The sequence below is a fragment of the Pristiophorus japonicus genome, chromosome 14, assembly GCF_044704955.1.
Source record: "Pristiophorus japonicus isolate sPriJap1 chromosome 14, sPriJap1.hap1, whole genome shotgun sequence".
Classification (NCBI taxonomy): Eukaryota; Metazoa; Chordata; class Chondrichthyes; family Pristiophoridae; genus Pristiophorus; species Pristiophorus japonicus.
Window position 1 is genome coordinate 162,318,820 of NC_091990.1, and position 20,833 is coordinate 162,339,652.

The following is a 20,833-nucleotide window of genomic DNA, read 5'->3' on the forward strand; positions in this document are numbered from 1 at the left end:
TTGCATGCCCTTCTCCTCCTCCTCATTGGAATGTGTTTAGTCTGTACCCAAACTATCTCCTCTTTGAGGGTCTTTCTCAGGTGCATGTAAAAGATTCCATGGCACTATTTTGAAGAAGAGCAGGGGAGTTATCCCCGGTGTCCTGGCCAATATTTATCCACTAATCAACATCTAAAATGGATTAACGGCTCATTATCACGTTGCTGTTTGTGGGAGCTTGCTGTGTGCAAATTAGCTGCCGTGTTTCCCACATTACAACCGTGACTACACTCCAAAAGTATTTCATTGGCTGTCAAGCACTTTGGGACATGTTGAGGTCAGGAAAGGTGCTATATAAATGCATCCCTCCCTCCGCCCGAATCCATCCCTCCCTCCGCCCGAATCCATCCCTCCCTCCGCCCGAATCCATCCCTCCCTCCGTCCGAATCCATCCCTCCCTCCCTCTGTCCGAATCCATCCCTCCCTCCCTCTGTCCGAATCCATCCCTTTCTCCGTCCGTCCGAATCCATCCCTCTCTCCGTCCGTCCGAATCCATCCATCTGCCCGAATCCATCCCTCCCTCCATCTGTCCGAATCCATCTATCTGATTCTATTTTTGAATCCTCAAGTATATGAACCCTTAACAGGGCTGCAACAGAACTGTAACCCGGAATGTTAAGTTCCCATCATCTCCGAGTCAGGTCTCAGATATTGCCACTACATTAAAACTCCATGAGGCAAAGTGCATCTGAAGCTTGCCAACCTTCATTGTCACACTCTGTGTATTTAATCACATTCAGGGCATTCTAATCCCAGCTTAGTCTGTTTTACGCTTCCCTGCTGCCTGATTCTTCCACTTTTTGGACTTCCCTTTATTCTGATGCTGTTTGTCTCTTCCGCCTTTAATACTCCTTTCTGAAGCTTCATTCTGGTTCCCCTCCACCATGCTAAATTAGATTAAACCTTGTAATTGTATAAACAGTGCACTCTGCATCACTAACCAAGTAGTAAAGCATAGATGCAGCAAAGCGGGTGGGAAAGCATTGTCATTTTAATATGTTTTCCTCAAAATAACAAAAATGAGTCAGTAGCTGTCCCACTACCAACCATATACAGCGAGCTCGAAGTGGTCACACTTTATTATCTGGGTGTAATTAACATGACATTACATATTACAGTGATTATATCCCTCTTTGGTAGTTCAGGGATCACAGATTTGAGTGACAGAGCTGCCTGTTCAAGTTTCCAATATGCACTTCCTGTGTGTACCAGGACTGCTGAAACAAGTCTTGAGATCACTCACTGCTACATTAGATAATTGGATGGTGCAGTGGACTAAATATTGGTCTTTTCATATCTAACCCAGACAGAGTGGATGAAGGTCTCCTCTGCTTGGGAGCTATAAAGATCACACGTGAAATGTCTTTGGCAATCTTGATCCAGGGCCCTGCACACAAAATTCAGGTGGATTTTTCATTACCGGCAGGCCTGGCACAAGGCACTTCATGCCAGGAGTGCATATTGGGAAATCCCATGATTTCTGTCCATTAATCGCTCACTCGGAATTGTTGCCTTAAATTTGGCTGCCTCACTCGAGATTTGTGCAACATTTGCGCCGTTTTAAGGTTTGGACACGGTGTTGGAACAGCGTAAAAGGATTTTATTCTGCATCTAACCCTGCTATATCTGACCTGAGGGTGTCTGAAGCAGAACCTAGATGTCTGAAATGCAAAGAATCCCATTCCTTAGAAATAGGAGTAAGAAAGGAAGTCAAGCAGAATCTTTTCACCCACAGTGCAATGGGCTTTGAAATAAGTTGTCGGGTAAATGAATTGAAATGCAAATGGGTTTAAGATGTTTTTTCTACAGAGTGAGAATGAGGGATGTAGTGAGAAGGGCAGGTGTGGTTGGTCCATGAATAAGAGGCAGCCACTTTGTCTTTTGTCATCCTAGAAGTTCTTGTATTCTAACATCCCTCTTCTTGTTGAGCAAAAGTTCACATACACAAACACCAAGTTATTACACAAAGGAACATTGTGCTGTTTCACACGACCTGTCTTATTTATTCACAGGACCTGCCCAGCCTTCTGCTAAATTAGATTTGGGAAATTATGAAATTACCCACAATACAATAAAGTTCACCATAAAAGATGATGTGTTTAGTTCCAACAATGGTCCAATTCTGGCGATTGCTGTGATTGTTACAAAAGAACAAGGCGGTAAGTACTTCCATTTTTTCAGTTGATTTATTATCATTCCTCCCTCGTGAGATGTTGGACGCGTCCAGTGATCCTGATCCCAGATGTATTATTCCGGAGGGGAAACATTTGCTTGGCCCTGAAATTCTTTAAGCTTTGCTTGTGCCTGGAAATGCAGTAGGTTAGAACTTCTGGCCACCGGTCCTCAACTCCTGGGGGTGGGTTCATTTACGTAAACAGGATGGGCGCTCATGACATTTACAGCATTCCCTGGGTGCTTGAACGGTGCAGGGGTCAGGCAGATTGGAGAAACACTTTGCCAAGCTATTGGCAGGTAGTGGTGGCCATTCTAGCTGAAGGGCAGATTCTTTTTAATGGCAGCAATTTCTCTGTTGCTCCTCATCAATGATCTGGAGAAAGGCCGTGAGGGAACTGTCAGTAAAGATATTATTATTACAGATGATCATGGAGAGTTTTCCAGGAATGATTGATGTCGGGGAATGAAGAGACTAATTGAATCAATTACATTTTGATGATAAAGGGTATTAAGTATTGTTTATAGAGGATTGAAATTGGGTCAAGTGGTTTTGTCTCATTCCATGCTTTCTTCTGTTAAGATTTCTCTTCCTTTCTATTACAGATAATATTCCTGATGGGAAAGCTATTGAAACAGCCTATAATTCTGCTGCCCCCGCCTACGTAACTCAAATCATACAATTGCAAACTCAAACTCAAAATACCAGAGCAATTGCTCTGTCAGGTCCCACCTCTGTCACCATAGGAAATGGAAGTAAAAGTTTAGGATATGTTAATCAAGAGTTGACTCCTTTGACCGCATACAAGTAAGTTCTGTGATGATTATACATTTTTAACAACGAACTGGAAAGAAATAGTGCTGTTATGATATGTAATGTGATAATTGTGACTCAGCTCTGAAATCCTCTTGCCTAATCATTCCCCTCAGAGGGCATTATTCACTGTTCCAACCATTTAGGAAAGTATGTGACACGAACAGTTTCTTTTCCCATGCACCACATTGTGCGAAGACAGCATAAGCTTACATGCCAGGTTGATATGGCATGTAAGCAACACAATTATATGAATGGGAAAAGGAGGAATAGTGGCTTGCTTTTATAGTACATTCTGCAGCAAGATCTATGTGACTAGCTGTTGCAGTTTCTCTAATGTTGATGCTAGTATTTTGCTCTGTCTCCTCTGGTGGATTGGTATCAGTGGTGTGCTTAACATAGCTTCTCAAAATTAAATTGTAAAACTTATTGTAATACTCTATTTTCTGCTCTGATCTATAGCTTGAGAATTGATTGAATAATGCTCCTATTTGACTAGTTTGCTTCAGTCTGGATGTGCAAAATGGTCTTGTTTCGGCTGTTGGTTGTACTCCAATAGCCCATCAAATGACCACCCAACAAGTGTCACGATGGTTCAGTGTCTCTCTTTTGGGTGACCAGCTTCTTTCAACCTTAAATTGGCACCTTTGTAAAGAATAACATAGCGTGACATTTTACCCCTGATTTATCCAGGATATGTCAGGCTCACCACTATCGAGGTATTTTTTTCTCTGACAACAGATTTTCTTGTTAGCAGCAAACTGGCCAAACAGGGCACACATGAGATTCACATTTCTGGTCAGGAGCACGGTTTCTTTGTGCAGTCGACCGCTCCAACCAACAAGACCTTCCTGCCTGGTGCTTCCTGCTCCCTCTGAGTATTAAAACTTCTCCATGTAAAGGGATGAAATTAGCTACAAGTACTTTGGTGTACATGTCACTCTCAAAATGCAGTTACTGTGGAGAATAGATTGGCTCCACTTAGCCTTCTGTGTGAGAGCCATTGCTCCTCCTCCTGCTTGTTGTACGTATCCCAGTGCACGTTTCCACTGCAATTCCAAGGAATTTGACCAACTTGATGTGACGTAGGAAAATGTCCGTTGGACTCCTTATAGTGAGGCTCCTTATGGAGTGCTGTTTCCTTTCCTTATATGAAGTATAATGTGGATAAATGTGAGGTTATCCACTTTGGTGGTAAAAACAGAGAGACAGACTATTATCTGAATGGTGACAGATTAGGAAAAGGGGAGGTGCAAAGAGACCTGGGTGTCATGGTACATTAGTCATTGAAGGTTGGCATGCAGGTACAGCAGGCGGTTAAGAAAGCAAATGGCATGTTGGCCTTCATAGCAAGGGGATTTGAGTACAGGGGCAGGGAGGTGTTGCTACAGTTGTACAGGGCACTGGTGAGGCCACACCTGGAGTATTGTGTACAGTTTTGGTCTCCTAACCTGAGGAAGGACATTCTTGCTATTGAGGGAGTGCAGCGAAGGTTCACCAGACTGATTCCCGGGATGGCGGGACTGACCTATCAAGAAAGACTGGATCAACTGGGCTTGTATTCACTGGAGTTCAGAAGAATGAGAGGGGACCTCATAGAAACATTTAAAATTCTGACGGGGTTAGACAGGTTAGATGCAGGAAGAATGTTCCCAATGTTGGGGAAGTCCAGAACCAGAGGTCACAGTCTAAGGATAAGGGGTAAGCCATTTAGGACCGAGATGCGGAGGAACTTCTTCACCCAGAGAGTGGTGAACCTGTGGAATTCTCTACCACAGAAAGTTGTTGAGGCCAATTCACTAAATATATTCAAAAAGGAGTTAGATGAGGTCCTTACTACTAGGGGGATCAAGGGGTATGGCGAGAAAGCAGGAATGGGGTACTGAAGTTGAATGTTCAGCCATGAACTCATTGAATGGCGGTGCAGGCTAGAAGGGCCGAATGGCCTACTCCTGCACCTATGTTTCTATGTTTCTATGTTTCCCAGAGGTTGATGCCCAGCCTGCCCAGTGCCATTCCCTTTCTTGATTGCAACAAAACTTTTTTTCTTAAAATAATTAGATCTGCAATTTACAAAGTGCCAATGAGCAATCTTCAGGCAATGCATTGTAGTATCTTCCCTGATGTTCTTTGCTTTGTGCTTTTTTCAGAATCAGCTTGGCTGGATTTACAAAAATGGAAATGGAACAGGACATAATCGTTTCAAACAGATCCTTCTACACAGCATATCATTATTCAGACAAGATTACATTGAACCAAAATCCAGGTTTATAATTTTAAAAAGCCCGTTTATATGATTTCAAATTTAGTTGCTGCGTCTTTGGAGTTTTTAGTGTACCTATTTGTTTTTTTGGCATAATTTTATCTTTTTCCTTTCTTGCGTTTTGTAAGCCCCTTACTGTTCACCCACTTCCCATCCCCAGTTTGCCTCTGCCCTTGCTGATTGGACAGGCTGCAGACCTTGCTCACGAGGCCCTACTTTTGCTGCTTGGGGTCCCGTATGGAGTAGCAGTCTCTGTTGCAGCAGTGTGACATTTGTTCATTTTTCACACTATCCTTTTGGCTTCTCTTATGGGGATTGCCAATTGGGCTCAGAAATTATTTTCTTTAATTGATGCCCATTGGAAACTGCATTAGGACTGCCCAAAACTTGGGTACCCTTACAACCAGTAAAGAGAGAAGATTTTCATCCCATTAGTTGTGGGCTAAGTTTTCCCACGGGTTCCCGAGGGGCCAGCATTGGGTACTAATCCCCTGGGGCAACCAATTCCAGCTGCTTCACCATTTTCTCTTCATAAAATAATGTAATTTGGGTAGAAGGTGGAGTAAGCTGGATAAATTGATTTATTTTCCCTTCAGTTACTAAACATGGGGCAATATGGGTCCAAAATCTGTTGCCCCAGATTATAAGGTTCTAGTCATAGTTACAGACCATAGATTTCCACAGAAGACAGAAGTGTTTTTTTTATTCTCTGCCTTAGATACTGGCTTGCAAGGTTTAGCATTGTGTGTTGGTGTTATGTATTGCAGGTGTTATTATTGGAGCTGTGGTTGGATGTATCCTGGGTGCAATTGTCATCGCCGCCTTGGTGCTGCTGCTTATTTGGCGGAAGAAACGGTAAACAACCTCCCCGATTGTACGGCCATCTGATGCGTGTCCAATCAGCCCCATCTGTCCTTTCAATCACATAACCTAACTCTCTGGCCTTCTTCTTTTGTGTAATGAGGCCTGAAGCTTTACCACCCCAAGAACGTGTAGAAAAGCTAAGTGTCTGCTCATTAAATTTACATCTAGTTGCAGCATAAATGATTTTAAGCAGGCTCATACTAAAATATAACAGAGTAATGGTTCAGTAGATGACTGGATAGCTTGGTGTTATACTGAGCTAAACACAGGAGCAAGGTCTTTATTGAGTTAGCTGGTCTCAATGGGTGTAATACAAACATCAATACAGACGTTTTCTAACCCAGGCACATTGGGGATAAGCCTCAAGGTCCTCTGCACCACTTCCAGGGCTTGGAAGGATCCTTTGTGACTTGGTGACCAGCAATGAACACTATTCAGGATGTAATCTGATCAGAGCACCTTCAGAATAACTGTCCTAAGATTACACTCTACCAATTTGACGATATTGCTCAACATTCTGTTTCCTTTGTTAATTACTGCTTTGCAATGACTGAACATGTCAGTTTTGAGTCTACTATTGGTCCCATATCTCTATACCTTTCCCATAGCTAGTATGACATCATCGATTCACTATCTTCTCCACCATGCCTGGCCTAGAAAGGGCTAAAAAGTGAACTAGGTTATCCATTATTGATCTCGGACGCAAACAGAGCCAGGACTGTGATGCCTTCTACAGTCAAATAACTTGATACTGACTGGCTAGGCTCACACATAAAAGAATGGCAAATTGGTAAGTTAACAGAGGGCAGGCCAGTGCCCATCTCAATGCTCAGTGGCAGTGAGTAAAGCACACTAGATGTTGGTGTGTATTAAAAGGCCATTATTGAGCCATAACAGTGAGGTGAACCTGCTATTTTATAAATCATTGATGCAATTGCACTTAGAATTGTGTGTACAGTTGGGTCGCCACAGTACAAAGGCGATATTGCAGCTGATGGAAGGGTACAGAAGAGAACAACCAGAATGATTGAGGGGATGAAGGAATTGGATTATGTTGAGCAATTAGATAAATTAGTCATGTTCTCATTGGAAAAGAGAAGTTTGAGCGGTGATATTGTTGTTGTTTTGAGGACAAACTAAGTAATATAGACCATGACAAAGCGTTTCACCATGTCCGGATCACAGAACCAGAGGACAAGGCCTGTGCTTGAAGGGGGGTAAATTCAAAACTAATCTTCAAAACATTATTTCAGTGGGCGAGTGATAAATGTATTGAGCGAGCTCCCGTGGGGGATTGCAGCAGATTGTATTCATTCATTCAAATGCAAATTCACTAGATTACTTTCAGAAAATAATATTTTGGTATCCAGTATCTGAGTAATTTGAGGCATGGTAAGTGTAACAATGCTTGGGAGAAACGGGTGACTTCCAACCTTTGGTCCCCAAAGCATTCCAACATTAAGGATTTTCTCCACCGAGTGTCTGGGTCTGCTGTACACCAATTGGTCGAGCTTGATTGCCGTGACTATTCACATTATTGTATTATTCGGCTACCAGGATAGTTGAAGGCAAATTAGATGGACCTTGGTCTTTTTTCACCTAGTGATTCTTATGTTCCTAATTACAGACAGAAAAAGTTGAAGCAAGGGAGAAAATGAGAGAACCGAAAGCAAAATACTTGTGTTCCCATGAAAACTGCTGCTTTGGAGATGAGGGTTATGGATAGCTTTTAAATGCTCTGTGTCACAGGATATAAGCTCACACCGATAATTATCTGCAGTGTAGTTCTGATCTTGGCCATGCCATCGGGGAGAATGCTGAATTGAATTCCACACTGGGAGATACTGCGCTGACTGGACACATCCCTTGGCGATGTAGACCTGAGGCCAGACATTTCCCACGGGGAAGCACTGAGTGGCGGCTTGACACTGCCACTGAAGAGATACTGAATCCTAGCTAGCCACTTGCACTGAGTGGAGGCTGGAGAATTCCCTTTAAAACTGAGTTAACACAGAAGAAGCAAGTCTACTTTCCGTGCTCACACACCAGATGGTGCATATTATGAGGAGACTTCGAGGGGAAGAATAGTGCTGCCGGGTGAAATATTTCTGGGTGCATCAGCGACGTGTTGATTGGTGTCGAGTTGTGTTACTGTCTCAGTTACCCGTTATCAACCTACTGTTTCTGTCTGTTTACAGAACAAAGTCTAACAACAAGAATTTAAACCAGCTTCCAATCCCGAACATTAGGTAATTTTTTTTTATTGGTTAAGCCAAACAAAGGGCTAAAGCAAATAATGCAGAACATTACCAAGATTGAGAAGAGAATGGGTGAAGGTGAGGTCACTTGGCTTTTACAGTCCTTTCGATTGTAGGAGGAAGGCAAGGCAAGGAGTTCCATAGTTGGAAGCTCTACAAAAGAATGAGTGGAGTAGGAGATGATGAGTGATTCTAATGCCAACGGTGAGGATATAAGGGGGAGAAAGAGGGCATATTTGGAGCTTGAAGGGTGGGGGGGGACAAGAAAGGAAAATTGAGAAGAGGAATAACCACATTTGTATTAATAAAACCGAGGGGAAAAAAATTGAAGGCCAGAAGCAATCAGCGAAGACTTCATCGTTATTATTGAGGAATAAGAGAGGACTTAAAACTGTAATGGGAGTTATCTACAGGCCTCCTGATAGCAACAATGAAGTGATAGAATGTATTAATTCAGAGTTTAGAGAGGCTTGTAGCAAAAGCATAGTTTTAATGGGAGATTTCAATCTTCATATAGATTGGGAAAAGCAAACTAGCTGAAGTCAAAAAGGTAGTGAGTTTCTTGAGTGCATTCAAGATCGTTTTCTAGAGCAGTATGTTCTAGAACCATCAAGAGAGTAGGCTATATGTAGATTTATTAATGAGTAATCAGCCAGTCTCAATTAATAATCTAACAGTAAGGGAACGTTTATCTAACAGTGATTATAATGTGATCAAATTCAATCTTGGGGTTGAAAATGAGAAACCTAACACAGCTACAAAGATTGTAGGTTTTGGTAAGACTAACTTTTGATAGGATGAGCCAGAGACTGACGACAGCAAACTGGTCAAAACTGTTATCAGCCACAGCTACAGATGAACAGTGGGAGGTGTTCAAAATATAATTAGGCTTAATATGGGACCAGTATATACCCCTAAGGAGCAAGAGCTCTAAGTATCAAATAAAACATTCTTGGTTGACAAAAGAGCTAACTTAAAAATAATGGAAAGAGCATGCACAAGTGGCAAGTACAGTGTGGATCCAGGGGACATGGAGGGATATAAAGAGCAAAGAAAGACAAAAAAGATAGCAAGAGCTCTCAGCATTCGCCGTCATTACCCTGTGAAACTGACAGCAACTTCTGGTATCCGTACACGTGCAGTTAAATGCGGAAATCCCACACGTGTGCCATCAGTGATCTCCCTGCTCCACCACAGGACACACTGTTGGAAACTCCGCAGACGGCAATCTTTGAGAAATCACTAAACTGACCAGAAGTTCCATTTTACACGAATATCGCTGTTAAAAGCCCCCGAAGAAGTTGAGCCTTATTCAGTGAGGTGTGACTGGGTTTTTAATGGTGTACTCAGTCATAATTACTGCTGAATAACCTTTCGACCCTGAAAAACTAATTTTATATATTAGCGGAATGTCAAATTTTTCCATCATGATAAAAATTCCTTATGTTTTAATAATTTTTTTAAGTTTGTTTGATACTTCAGCTTTTCCCTTAAAACCTATGTGTCTGCCCCAATCTTTATTTCACTCTCTGTAAAACTTATAATGAATGAAGGATAATCAGTGCATTTTACTTTCTGGTTTGCTGTCTGTGAGAATTCTTTAACGTGATTAGCTGCTTAGCCTGCTTGATGACATCACTATTCTGGACTCTGAAGATCGCCTAGATTTGGCGCCAGAATCAAATTAATATTGGGAGAGGTGAAATCGATAGCACAGAGATCACTAGAGCAGCTACCTTTTGAGGTCAGCAGTAAGCGCTGGCCTTCTACATTGACCTCAAAATCTGGGCCAATATAGCTGGCATTCCAGGGTAACTACTAATCAATCAAGCACTGAAACTTACTAAAATTAGAGTAAGCAAAAAAAATTAGAAAAAATAATGGCACTAAAGTGTGACAAACCCCCAGGACCCGATGGTTTGCTCCCCAGGGTTTTAAAGAAGTAGATGAGGAAATTTCAGACGCATTAGCCATAAATTTCTCAATTCAGGAATTGTCCCTTTAGCTTGGAAATTTGCAAATATAACTCAGTTATTTTAAGAAAGGTGAGAGAGAGACACCAGGAAATGATAGACCTGTTAGTCTAACATCTGTGTGGGGAAGTTATTAGAATTAAGGACAAAGGGCCCGAGTTTGGTCAAACCTAAGTCCCGCCCATGTACCGACGAAAGGACCGCTAAGATCCTGACGGTACTTTGGGCGGAAGTTGGTGGGAAAAAAAACGCCCAGCGGAAAGAATGGACCTTACACGCCGATTCTGGGCAGCAGGGGGCGGCAGGGCACATTCTGGGCGGCAAATGTGATCCTCGGCAAAGTAACGCTGAGGATAGAGTCGGGCCCGGGGAGGGGGGAACGGGAAATATAAAAAATATTCAACAAATGAAAAAAAAAAACTACAAATCCTTCCGAGGACCCCATCCACCAAAATCGTTGCAAAAAGAAAAGAAATGAAGAAAACAAGTGCACTAACTTCTTGCAGGTCCTCATACTTACTGTCTCCACACGGAGGCCTCTTCTGCTGCTGGAGCAGAGGGCCGCCCGGACCAATCTGGGGAGTGAGCGGGCGGGAGGACTTTTGTCACCGTTGCATGCCAGCGGACGTGCCCCAGTGGTCTTCTCTCCCCGCCGGCCTGAAGACCTGACCAAACTCGCTCGGGGGGGAGAGAGCGCCCAGAAAACATGGAGACTGCCGAGAAAACTCGGCGGCAGCCGGCAGTAAGTCGACCAAACTCGGGCCCAAAGTGTCTGAGCACTTGGAGAAATGTCAGCTGATTAGAGAGAGCCAAGATGGATTTGTAAAGGGTAGGTTTAACAAATCTAATTGAACCTTTTGAGGAAGTAACTAAAGTAGCAGACAAGGGAATGTCTCTGGATGTAGTTTATATGGACTTCCAGAAGGCAGATGATAAGCTCCTACATAAGAGACTGTTAGCTAAAAATAAAGCTCATGGAATTTAAGGCAAATTATTGACCTGCTTTGACAGTGAAAGACAGAGAGTAGGGATATGAGCATGTACTCAAATTGGAAAGAAGTGACTAGTGATGTCCCATGAGATTTGTGCTGGGGTCTCAACTATTCACTATAATTATTAATGATTTGGATAACATATTGGATTATAAAGCGACATTGATAGATTGGGTGGGCGAAACTATGGCAGATGGATGTCAAGTGTGGTAAGTGTGAAGTTAGCCATTTTGGACCAAAAAAGGAGTAATTTTTTAAATAATGAAAAGCTAGAAACCATGGAGGTCCAAAGACATTTAGGATGCCATGTACAGAGATCACTAAAATATAATGTTCCTGTAATTTTTTTTGGTGCCGTGCGCCCCTTTAAGGGGCTGCTCGGGCCATTCAAAATACCGCATATACGCGGTTTATGCATTGAAAAGTTGGCTGCGTGGGAACCCTGGAGCACTGTCCAGCTTACAGGGAATGTTGGTGGTCAGGTGCAAAAAATAATCACCAAGGCTAATGGAATGTTAGTCTTTATAACTTGAGGGCTAGAATATAAAGGAGAGGAGGTTTTGCTGCAGCAATACAAATCCCCAGTTAGACTACATCTGAAGTACTGTGAAGTTTGGGGCATCACATTTTGGAAAGGATATATTGGCTTTGGAAGGATCATGGATGATCTTTGACCTCAACTCCACTTTCCCACCCGAACCTTATATCCATTGATTTTCCTAGCGTCCAAAAATCTATCTCTCTCACCTTAAATATACTGAATGATTCAGCATCCACAACCCTCTGGGCAGAGAATTCCACAGATTAACAACTCTCTGAGTGAAGAAATTCCTCCTCATCTCAGTCTTAAATGGCCTACCCCTCTTATCCTGAGACTGTGCCCCCTGGTTCTAGATTCTCCAGCCAGGAAAAATACTTCTTCACACAAAGGGTGGTAAAAGTGTGGAGAACTCAAAAAAAAAAACAACAGTGCTGGCTAATTTAATCATTTTAAATCCGAGGTCGATAGATTTTTGCTAGCCAAGTATATTAAGGAATATGGAGCCAAGGCGTGTAAATTAAGTTAGGATGCAGATCAGCTATAATCTCATTGAATGGCGGAACAGATTGGAGGTACTGAGTGGGCCTACACCTGTCCCCGTGTTCACACGTCATCAAAGATGCTCTTGCTGCAAACAGCCTGTACACTGATGCATTCTAACAAAGGACAGTTGCAGTGTCCTGGTTCTTTAGCCAGTGTGCTTAAGCTACCTGCCTCATTGACTGAGGACCAGGAGCATGAGGCAAAAACACACTTTACATGTGCTTGCATGTACAACATGCATGAAACTGAGAAGGCAAACAGGAAAGTCAGTCTGCAGTGTTTGAAGTTTAGGAAAAGGTAATGATGGCTAATGTCTTCCTCCTTTTGATAAGCAACTGACTTATACTATAAAGGGAGCATTTTTGTTCTGTGAATCCTGCAGTGCAAATAAGTGCAGAGTGAAGCCAATTTCTAAAAGCTAATCAATTTAAATTATAACTTGCGGTTATGTAGTGCCTTTAATGTAGAAGAATGCCAATGCCAAAGGTGTTTCAGAGACTAATCAGCAATAAATCAACGCCAAGCCAAAAAAGGAAGTATTAAGAGGGGAACCAAAAGGTTGGTCAAAGAGGTGTGCTTTAAGGAAAGTCTGAAAGGAGGACAGTGAGTTGGAGGAGGTGAGCGACAGGTAGGGAATTGCAGAATGTAGAGACTCGGGGGCTGAAGGCACAGGAGCCAATAGTGGGACGAGGGGAAGATGTACACCTGGCGAGAGTCCGAGGAATGGAGTGTTTTGAGGGTTATAGTGCTGGAGCAGGTTACAAAGAGAGTAAGGGAGTGAGGCCAAGAAGAGATTAAAACATGCGGATCAGAATTTTAAATTGAAGGCATTGAAGGATTAGGCACCAATGTGGGTCAGCAAGGACAGGGTGATAGATGAGCGGGTTGGCATACAGGCAGCAGACTTTGGGAGATCCTGAAGTTTACAGAGAGTGAAGAATGGCAAGCTGGTCAGGAAAGAAGTAGAATATCCGAGTCTGGAGGTGACAGCGGTGTGAAGGAAGGTTTTCAGCAAATTCTTTGATATTGGTTTAGTATCTTTCTGTGCTGCATGGTGCTTAAATGTTGCGTTGATATAACGAGAACAGTCGGGACCAGTGATCTGCTAGTAAAGAGAAGAGCAGTGCTCCAAGATTATGGCATCTACTTGGGCATAATTTTCCTGGCACCCAAGCATCCAACTAAAAGCACCTTTAAAGTATCTGTGATGCAGGAATATACTGGTCAACAATTAACACACTCTCTCTCTCTCTCTCTCTCTCTCTTTCAACAGGGTACCAAGACAGTAAGTATGAGACTTGGTTTTCTAATTTAGCAATGTTTCCAAACTTTACAGTCAAATAACTTGCTGTCACTCATGGTCGAGGTTCACTCATGAGTCATCATAGGCAGTCTCTCGGAATCGAGGAAGACTTGTTTCCACTCTAAAAATGAGTCCTTAGGTGGCTGAACAGTCCAATACGAGAACCACAGTCCATGTCACAGGTGGGACAGATAGTGGTTGAAGGGAAGGGGAGGGTGAGACAGGTTTGCCACACGCTCCTTCTGCTGTCTGCGTTTGGTTTCTGCACGCTCTCGGCGCCGAGACTCGAGGTGCTCAGCGCCCTCCCAGATGCTCTTCCTCCACTTAGGGCGGTCTTTGGCCAGGGACTCCCAGGTGTCGGTGAGGATGTTGCACTTTATCAGGAAGGCTCTGAGGATATCCTTGTAACGTTTCCTCTGCCCACCTTTGGCTCAGTTGCCATGAAGGAGTTCCGAGTAGAGCGCTTGCTTTGGGAATCTCGTATCTGGCATGCGGACACTCATGAGTAGCGACCACTTGGCCCAAGTATCAGAAGGCTGCTGATGCTCATGGAACTACCCCGGTTGTGCGGGGTGCAAAAATCTGTGGTATCCCACAGTGGCCACTGTGACCTATACACGCGTGGATTATGGAGGCATTCCCCATGCTGGCACTCTCTGCAATAATGCTGTGTATGCTTCACCTCACTGCAGTAATCTTTGACATTGTTAAAATACTTCTCTACTACTGAAAGCTCGTCAGGAAAACATAAGTGCTGGTAAAATAAAGGCGTTTGAAGAACATTCTCCTTTTAGCTGATAGAATGAATGTTCCCATTCTCAGATGGCTCCAATGTAAATGGGAGTGGTATAAATAAACATGTACTAACCTGATATGAAAGTATTTGGGACAGTGTAAAGGGAGCTTCACTCTGCATTTAACCTGTGCACTACCAGACCTCAGGATACAAGATACTGACAAAGTTCAAGCGTTCCACCCAGCAATAACACTTTTCATCTTGAGGCCAAAAACTGACCCAAAATATGTTTAAAGGTGTGACTGAATTATCTCAAGGGCCTGAAGATAGATTGATTGTGCTTATGTTACTGTTCACAGTGCCATCAATGTGGACTACTTTGTCGGATATTTCAGTAAGCAACACGCCGACTCTGACTGTGGATTCGCTGAAGAGTATGAGGTTAGACTATTAATCCTTCCCTGTGATTTGTTTCTGTTCTCTGTCTTGCTTCAGTTCCATCCTGGTTCAGGACAGGCAGGTCCACTGACGATTATGCCACAATCAGCAGTAATAACTTACTTTAGCATTACCTGGGTTTACGTGGCCTTGTGTTGCCAGAGTGTTGTTTGGCCTAATGTTGCGGTTCAGTGGGACTCTGCGGGCTGCCTCACTCTGTTGCTACAGCCCGTGATGTTTTTACTTGCTGCCAAAGGAGTTAATGTTGCTGAAAGTCCTCCCTCTCCCCCTCAGCACACTTTCTATTGGATGAACACAGATTGGTGCCCCTGTTATTCGGAGAGGCCTGACACATCAGTCAATTCATCTGAAGGACACTGCGAGTTAGCGATTCAGTGCATGTGCATTTTTGTGTTCTCGGATTATATTTCCTATGCTCATTCATGAGGCAAATGAACACATTATTAAAATATTGAGGGAGTTGGTTCCAAGCCCCAGACACCCATCTCCCGACAGTGCAGTTGGAACAACCAGAGTAACTGGCCTTGCCATGTAGATCAGAGTCTGTCCAATTTATAATGGTGCTTTGGAGGGTAGTGAACAAAATATTTTTAAAACGTACAACCTTGTGGTAGATTGTTGGAAGATGGTAAAAATATGGACCACAGCAGTAAACCCAGTTAAGGAATCTATTTTATACTAATAATAGAATTACACATCAGGTCTATCATACTCCTAATCTGGCTCACAATTTTCAGGACCTCAAAACATTGGAATTCTTTACCTCCTTTGGGTCTTCTCTTTTACCGACAAGTTGCACTGTGAGCCTTGGCCCTTCACCTTGGTTCTTCAAGGGGAAAAAAATCTGAAAATTCGAGAGATTGGCTAAACAGATTTTAATACATTTTTAAAGTGAGAAGCCCATCTTCCTGGACAGACCTTTCACTCATGAATCTCCTCTTTCCAGGAACTGAAGACCGTTGGAATCTTGCAGTCAACACAAGTCTCCCAGCAACCCCTGAACAAGCCTAAGAATCGCTACAATAATGTCTTACCCTGTAAGTATTCTGTGCATGTGTCAATCTTTAATAGAAAATCTTTCAATAGAAAAGCAAATTATAATTTAAATGGAGAAGAATTGCAAAGTGTTGGGGGTCCTTGTGCATGAAACACAAAAAGTTAGTGTGCAGGTACAGCAAGTAATCAGGAAGGCAAATGGAATGTTGGCCTTTATTGCAAGGGGGATAAGAGTATAAAAGCAGAGATAAGTCCTGCTACAACTGTACAGGGTATTGGTGAGGCTACACCCTAGAGTACTGCATACAGTTTTGGTCTCCGTATTTAAGGAAGGATATTCTTGCATTGGAGGCTGTTCAGAGAAGGTTCACTAGTTTGATTCCGGAGATGAGGGGGTTGACTTATGAAGATAGGTTGGGCCTAAATTCATTGGCGTTAAGAATGAGAGGTGATCTTATCGAAATATATAAGATAATGAGGGGGCTCGACAAGGTGGATGCAGAGAGGATATTTCCATTCATAGGGGAAACTAAAACTAGGGGACATAGTCTCAGAATAAGGGGCTGCCATTTAAAACTGAGATGAGGGGGAATTTCTTCTGAGGGTTGTAAATCTGTGGAATTCTCTGCCCCAGAGAGCTGTGGAAGCTGGGTCACTGAATATATTTAAGGTGGAGATAGACAGATTTTTGAGTGATAAGGGAATAAAGGTTATGGGGAGCGGGCAGGGAAGTGGAGCTGAGTCCATGATCAGATCAGCCATGATCTTATTAAATGGCGGAGCAGGCTTGAGGGGCTGTATGGCCGACTCCTGCTCCTATTTCTTTGTTCTTTATGTTCTATCTATCTGTCTGCCTTCCTTAGTCCTTCCCTCACGCAGCCAGCAGCTATGTGTCCCCGTCCCCTTCTGCCTTTCTCTGTATCTCTCTCTCTTCCCCCGCCACTTTTAATTTTCACTTTTCTATTTCTCTGTCTTACTCTTCTGTGCTTACCTTCCTCTCGTGTTTGGCCCTGTAACCTTGGGCAGAGAGAGGCAGAAGCATTGAGACTCGGGCAGGCAGATTAATGGTTGCAATACTGAAGACCATTGTCACTGGTGAAAAGGAATGTTGGAGCCCCTGCCAATGCTAAGCGGTTCCTGCTCGCTGGCTTTCTGCAGTTTACTGGGGTATTGGAATACTGAACCTTTAGTTGCCTTTAGTGAGCTTTTTGATTGTATTAGGGGCCTCTGAGATGGACTGTTCAAGTCTTACAGCAGCCCCTTCTCCTGCTTCCACCACAGTCATTCTGAGTGAAGTAAGAACATAACATAAGAAATAGGAGCAAATAATGTGTATAGGCTCAACCTACTCACGGTTCCATTTGTTTAGGACCTTCCTGTGTCACTGTGCCGCAGTTATACTGCGCCGTGCCTCCGCTCTCTGGTGCAGCCGAATCAGACAATAGAAGCCCAGTCGTCTGGCCATGTGCAATAGGCTTACAGGAAAGTACAAGCAAGTGGCATTGTAACCATGAAGAAGACCGTCTTTGTTCTTTCAGTTATCCCTGTGAACTCATTTAAAACCTGGATTTGGCAGGCCTGGTAATAGCAGCAGGCATTTGACTCGGAGTTGGTTTCATACATAGGTGTCGCCAAGCCCTGATTCTATATTGTGGAAAGAAAGAACTTGCATTTATATAGCATCTCAGGACGTACCAACGCGCTTTACAGCCAATGCAGTGTCGACATTGTTGTAATATAGGAAACCTGGCAACCAATCCGTGCACTGCAACTATGTGATAATGACGAGATAATCTGTTCTAAGTGTTGGTTGAGGGATAAATATTGGCCAGGAGCGGCGAGAGATTATAGAGGGACGTGATCGGGGCCCAGGAGAGGCCAGGGCCCAGGGGCAGCATGGGCCAGCCCACACTGCCATATGTGTGTGCACTAGGTCTGTGCAGCAGAGCTGGACTCCAGTTGTCTGGGGTAATCTTTGCCACTGGACCAAGACCTCGCTCTGTCAAGCCCGTGTGGTGGCTGGTGTGCAACGGTCACCCCACGTTAAAAAAAATCCACGCAATGGCATCTTCCACTCTTCAGGATGTAGTTCGGGATCTGGAATATTAGGTCCTTCATTGAAGCACCTTTGAACTCATCCCTTTTTTGGCGTGGAAGCGGTCATCCTCATTTCGAGGGATCGCCTATGATGATGACTCAACCTATCTTCATAAGTCAACCCCCTCATCTCCAGAATCAACCTAGTGAACCTTCTCTGAACAGCCTCCAATGCAAATATATCCTTCCTTAAATACGGAGACCAAAACTGTACGCAGTACTCCAGGTGTGGCCTCACCAATACCCTGTACAGTTATAGCAGGGCTTCTCTGCTTTTATACTCTATCCCCGTTGCAAGAAAGGCCAACATTCCATTTGCCTTCCTGATTACTTGCTGTACCTGCATATTAACTTTTTGTGTTTCATGCACAAGGACCCCCAGGCCCCTCTGTACTGCAGCACTTTGCAATTTTTCTCCATTTAAATTATAATTTGCTTTTCTATTTTTTCTGCCAAAGCGGATAACCTCACATTTTCCCACATTATACTCCATCTGCCAAATTTTTGCCCATTCACTTAGCCTGTCTATATCCCTTTGCAGATTTTTTGTGTCCTCCTCACAATTTGCTTTCCCACCCATCTTTTTATCATCAGTAAACTTGGCTACATTACACTTGATCACTTCATCCAAGTCATTAATATAGATTGTAAATAGTTGAGAACCCAGCACCAATCCCTGCGGCACCCCACTAGTTATTGTTTGCCAACCGGAAAGTGACCTTTTTATCCCTACTCTGTTTTCTGTTAATTAGCCAATCCTCTATTTGTGCTAATATATTACCCCCAACCCTGTGAACTTTTATCTTGTGCAGTAACCTTTTATGTGGCACCTTATCAAATGCCTTCTGGAAATCCAAATACACCACATCCACTGGTTCCCCCTTATCCACCCTGCTCGTTACATCCTCAAAGAAGTCCAGCAAATTTGTCAAACATGATTTCCCTTTCATAAATCTATGCTGACTCTGCTTGATTGAATTATGCTTTTCCAAATGTCCCACTACTGCTTCCTTAATAATGGAGACCATTGTCACTGGTGAAAAGGAATGTTGGAGCCCCGAGGAGGCGGGAGCTCGGAGCAGCGTGAGTCCGGGGTCGGCGAGAGGCCTATAAAGGCCAGCGGGAGTCGAGCAGTTCGAGCAGTCAGTCGAGGAGGCGGGAGCTCGGAGCAGCGCGAGTCCGGGGTCGGCGAGAGGCCTATAAAGGCCAGCGGGAGTCGAGCAGTTCGAGCAGTCAGTCGAGGAGGCGGGAGCTCGGAGCAGCGCGAGTCCGGGGTCGGCGAGAGGCCTATAAAGGCCAGCGGGAGTCGAGCAGTTCGAGCAGTCAGTCGAGGAGGCGGGAGCTCGGAGCAGCGCGAGTCCGGGGTCGGCGAGAGGCGTACCGGTGCAGCTACAGGGAGAAGGCAAAAAAACAAAGGTGACGTCACAGCCTAGGGGGTAAGTGATTGGCTGGTGATTGGTGAGTAGTTTTTCTTTTTCTTCTTATATTGGTCAGTAACTTTTAACATTGTTATTACCAGTTTAAGTGTATCTAAGGGTTAAGACATGGCAGGAGAGCTCGGTCGGGTGTTATGCTCCTCCTGTACCATGTGGGAACTCAGGGACGCTTCCGGTGTCCCTGACGACTATGTGTGCGGGAAGTGTATCCGCCTCCAGCTCCTGACGGTCCGCGTTACGGAATTGGAGCTGAGGGTGGATTTACTCTGGAGCATCCACGATGCTGAGAATGACGTGAGTATCACGTGTAGTGAGTTGGTCTTACCGCAGGGAAAGGGTCCACAGCCAGATAGGGAATGGAAGACCAGCAGGAAGAGTAGAGCAAGGAAGGTAGTGCAGGGATCCCCTGCGGTCATCCCCCTGCAAAACAGATACACCGCTTTGGGTACTGTTGAGGGGAATGACTCATCAGGGGAGGGCAGCAGCAGCCAAGTTCATGGCACCGTGGCTGGCTCTGCTGCACAGGAGGGCAAGAAAAAGAGTGGGAGAGCGATAGTGATAGGGGATTCAATTGTGAGGGGAATAGATAGGCGTTTCTGCGGCCGCAACCGAGACTCCAGGATGGTATGTTGCCTCCCTGGTGCAAGGGTCAAGGATGTCTCGGAGCGGGTGCAGGACATTCTGAAATGGGAGGGAGAACAGCCAGTTGTCGTGGTGCACATTGGTACCAACGACATAGGCAAAAAAAGGGATGAGGTCCTACGAAACGAATTTAAGGAGCTAGGAGCTAAATTAAAAAGTAGGACCTCAAAAGTAGTAATCTCGGGATTGCTACCAGTGCCACGTGATAGTCAGAGTAGGAATCGCAGGATAGCGCAGATGAATACGTGGCTTGAGCAGTGGTGCAGCAGGGAGGGATTCAAATTCCTGGGGCATTGGGACCGGTTCTGGGGGAGGTGGGACCAGTACAAACCGGACGGTCTGCACCTGGGCAGGACTGGAACCAATGTCCTAGGGGGAGTGTTTGCTAGTGCTGTTGGGGAGGATTTAAACTAATATGGCAGGGGGATGGGAACCAATGCAGGGAGACAGAGGGAAACAAAAAGGAGCCAAAAGCAAAAGACAGAAAGGAGATGAGGAAAAGTGGAGGGCAGAGAAACCCAAGGCAAAGAACAAAAAGGGCCACTGTACAGCAAAATTCTAAAAGGACAAAGGGTGTTAATAAAACAAGCCTGAAGGCTTTGTGTCTTAATGCAAGGAGTATCCGCAATAAGGTGGATGAATTAATTGTGCAAATAGATGTTAACAAATATGATGTGATTGGGATTACGGAGACGTGGCTCCAGG

General features: G+C 44.1%; 1 protein-coding gene across 2 annotated transcripts in view; it reads left to right on the top strand.

The window, feature by feature from the left end:
• Window positions 1-20,833, top strand: part of ptprja (protein tyrosine phosphatase receptor type Ja) — a 275,279-nt gene that overhangs the window by 217,600 nt on the left and 36,846 nt on the right. For both annotated transcript variants that reach the window (XM_070899743.1, XM_070899744.1), the window contains 6 exons: window positions 2,052-2,198; window positions 2,818-3,019; window positions 5,176-5,291; window positions 6,056-6,143; window positions 14,858-14,939; window positions 15,904-15,994. In XM_070899743.1, the coding sequence (XP_070755844.1) occupies window positions 2,052-2,198; window positions 2,818-3,019; window positions 5,176-5,291; window positions 6,056-6,143; window positions 14,858-14,939; window positions 15,904-15,994 (726 nt within the window). The remainder of the gene's footprint in view (window positions 1-2,051; window positions 2,199-2,817; window positions 3,020-5,175; window positions 5,292-6,055; window positions 6,144-14,857; window positions 14,940-15,903; window positions 15,995-20,833) is intronic.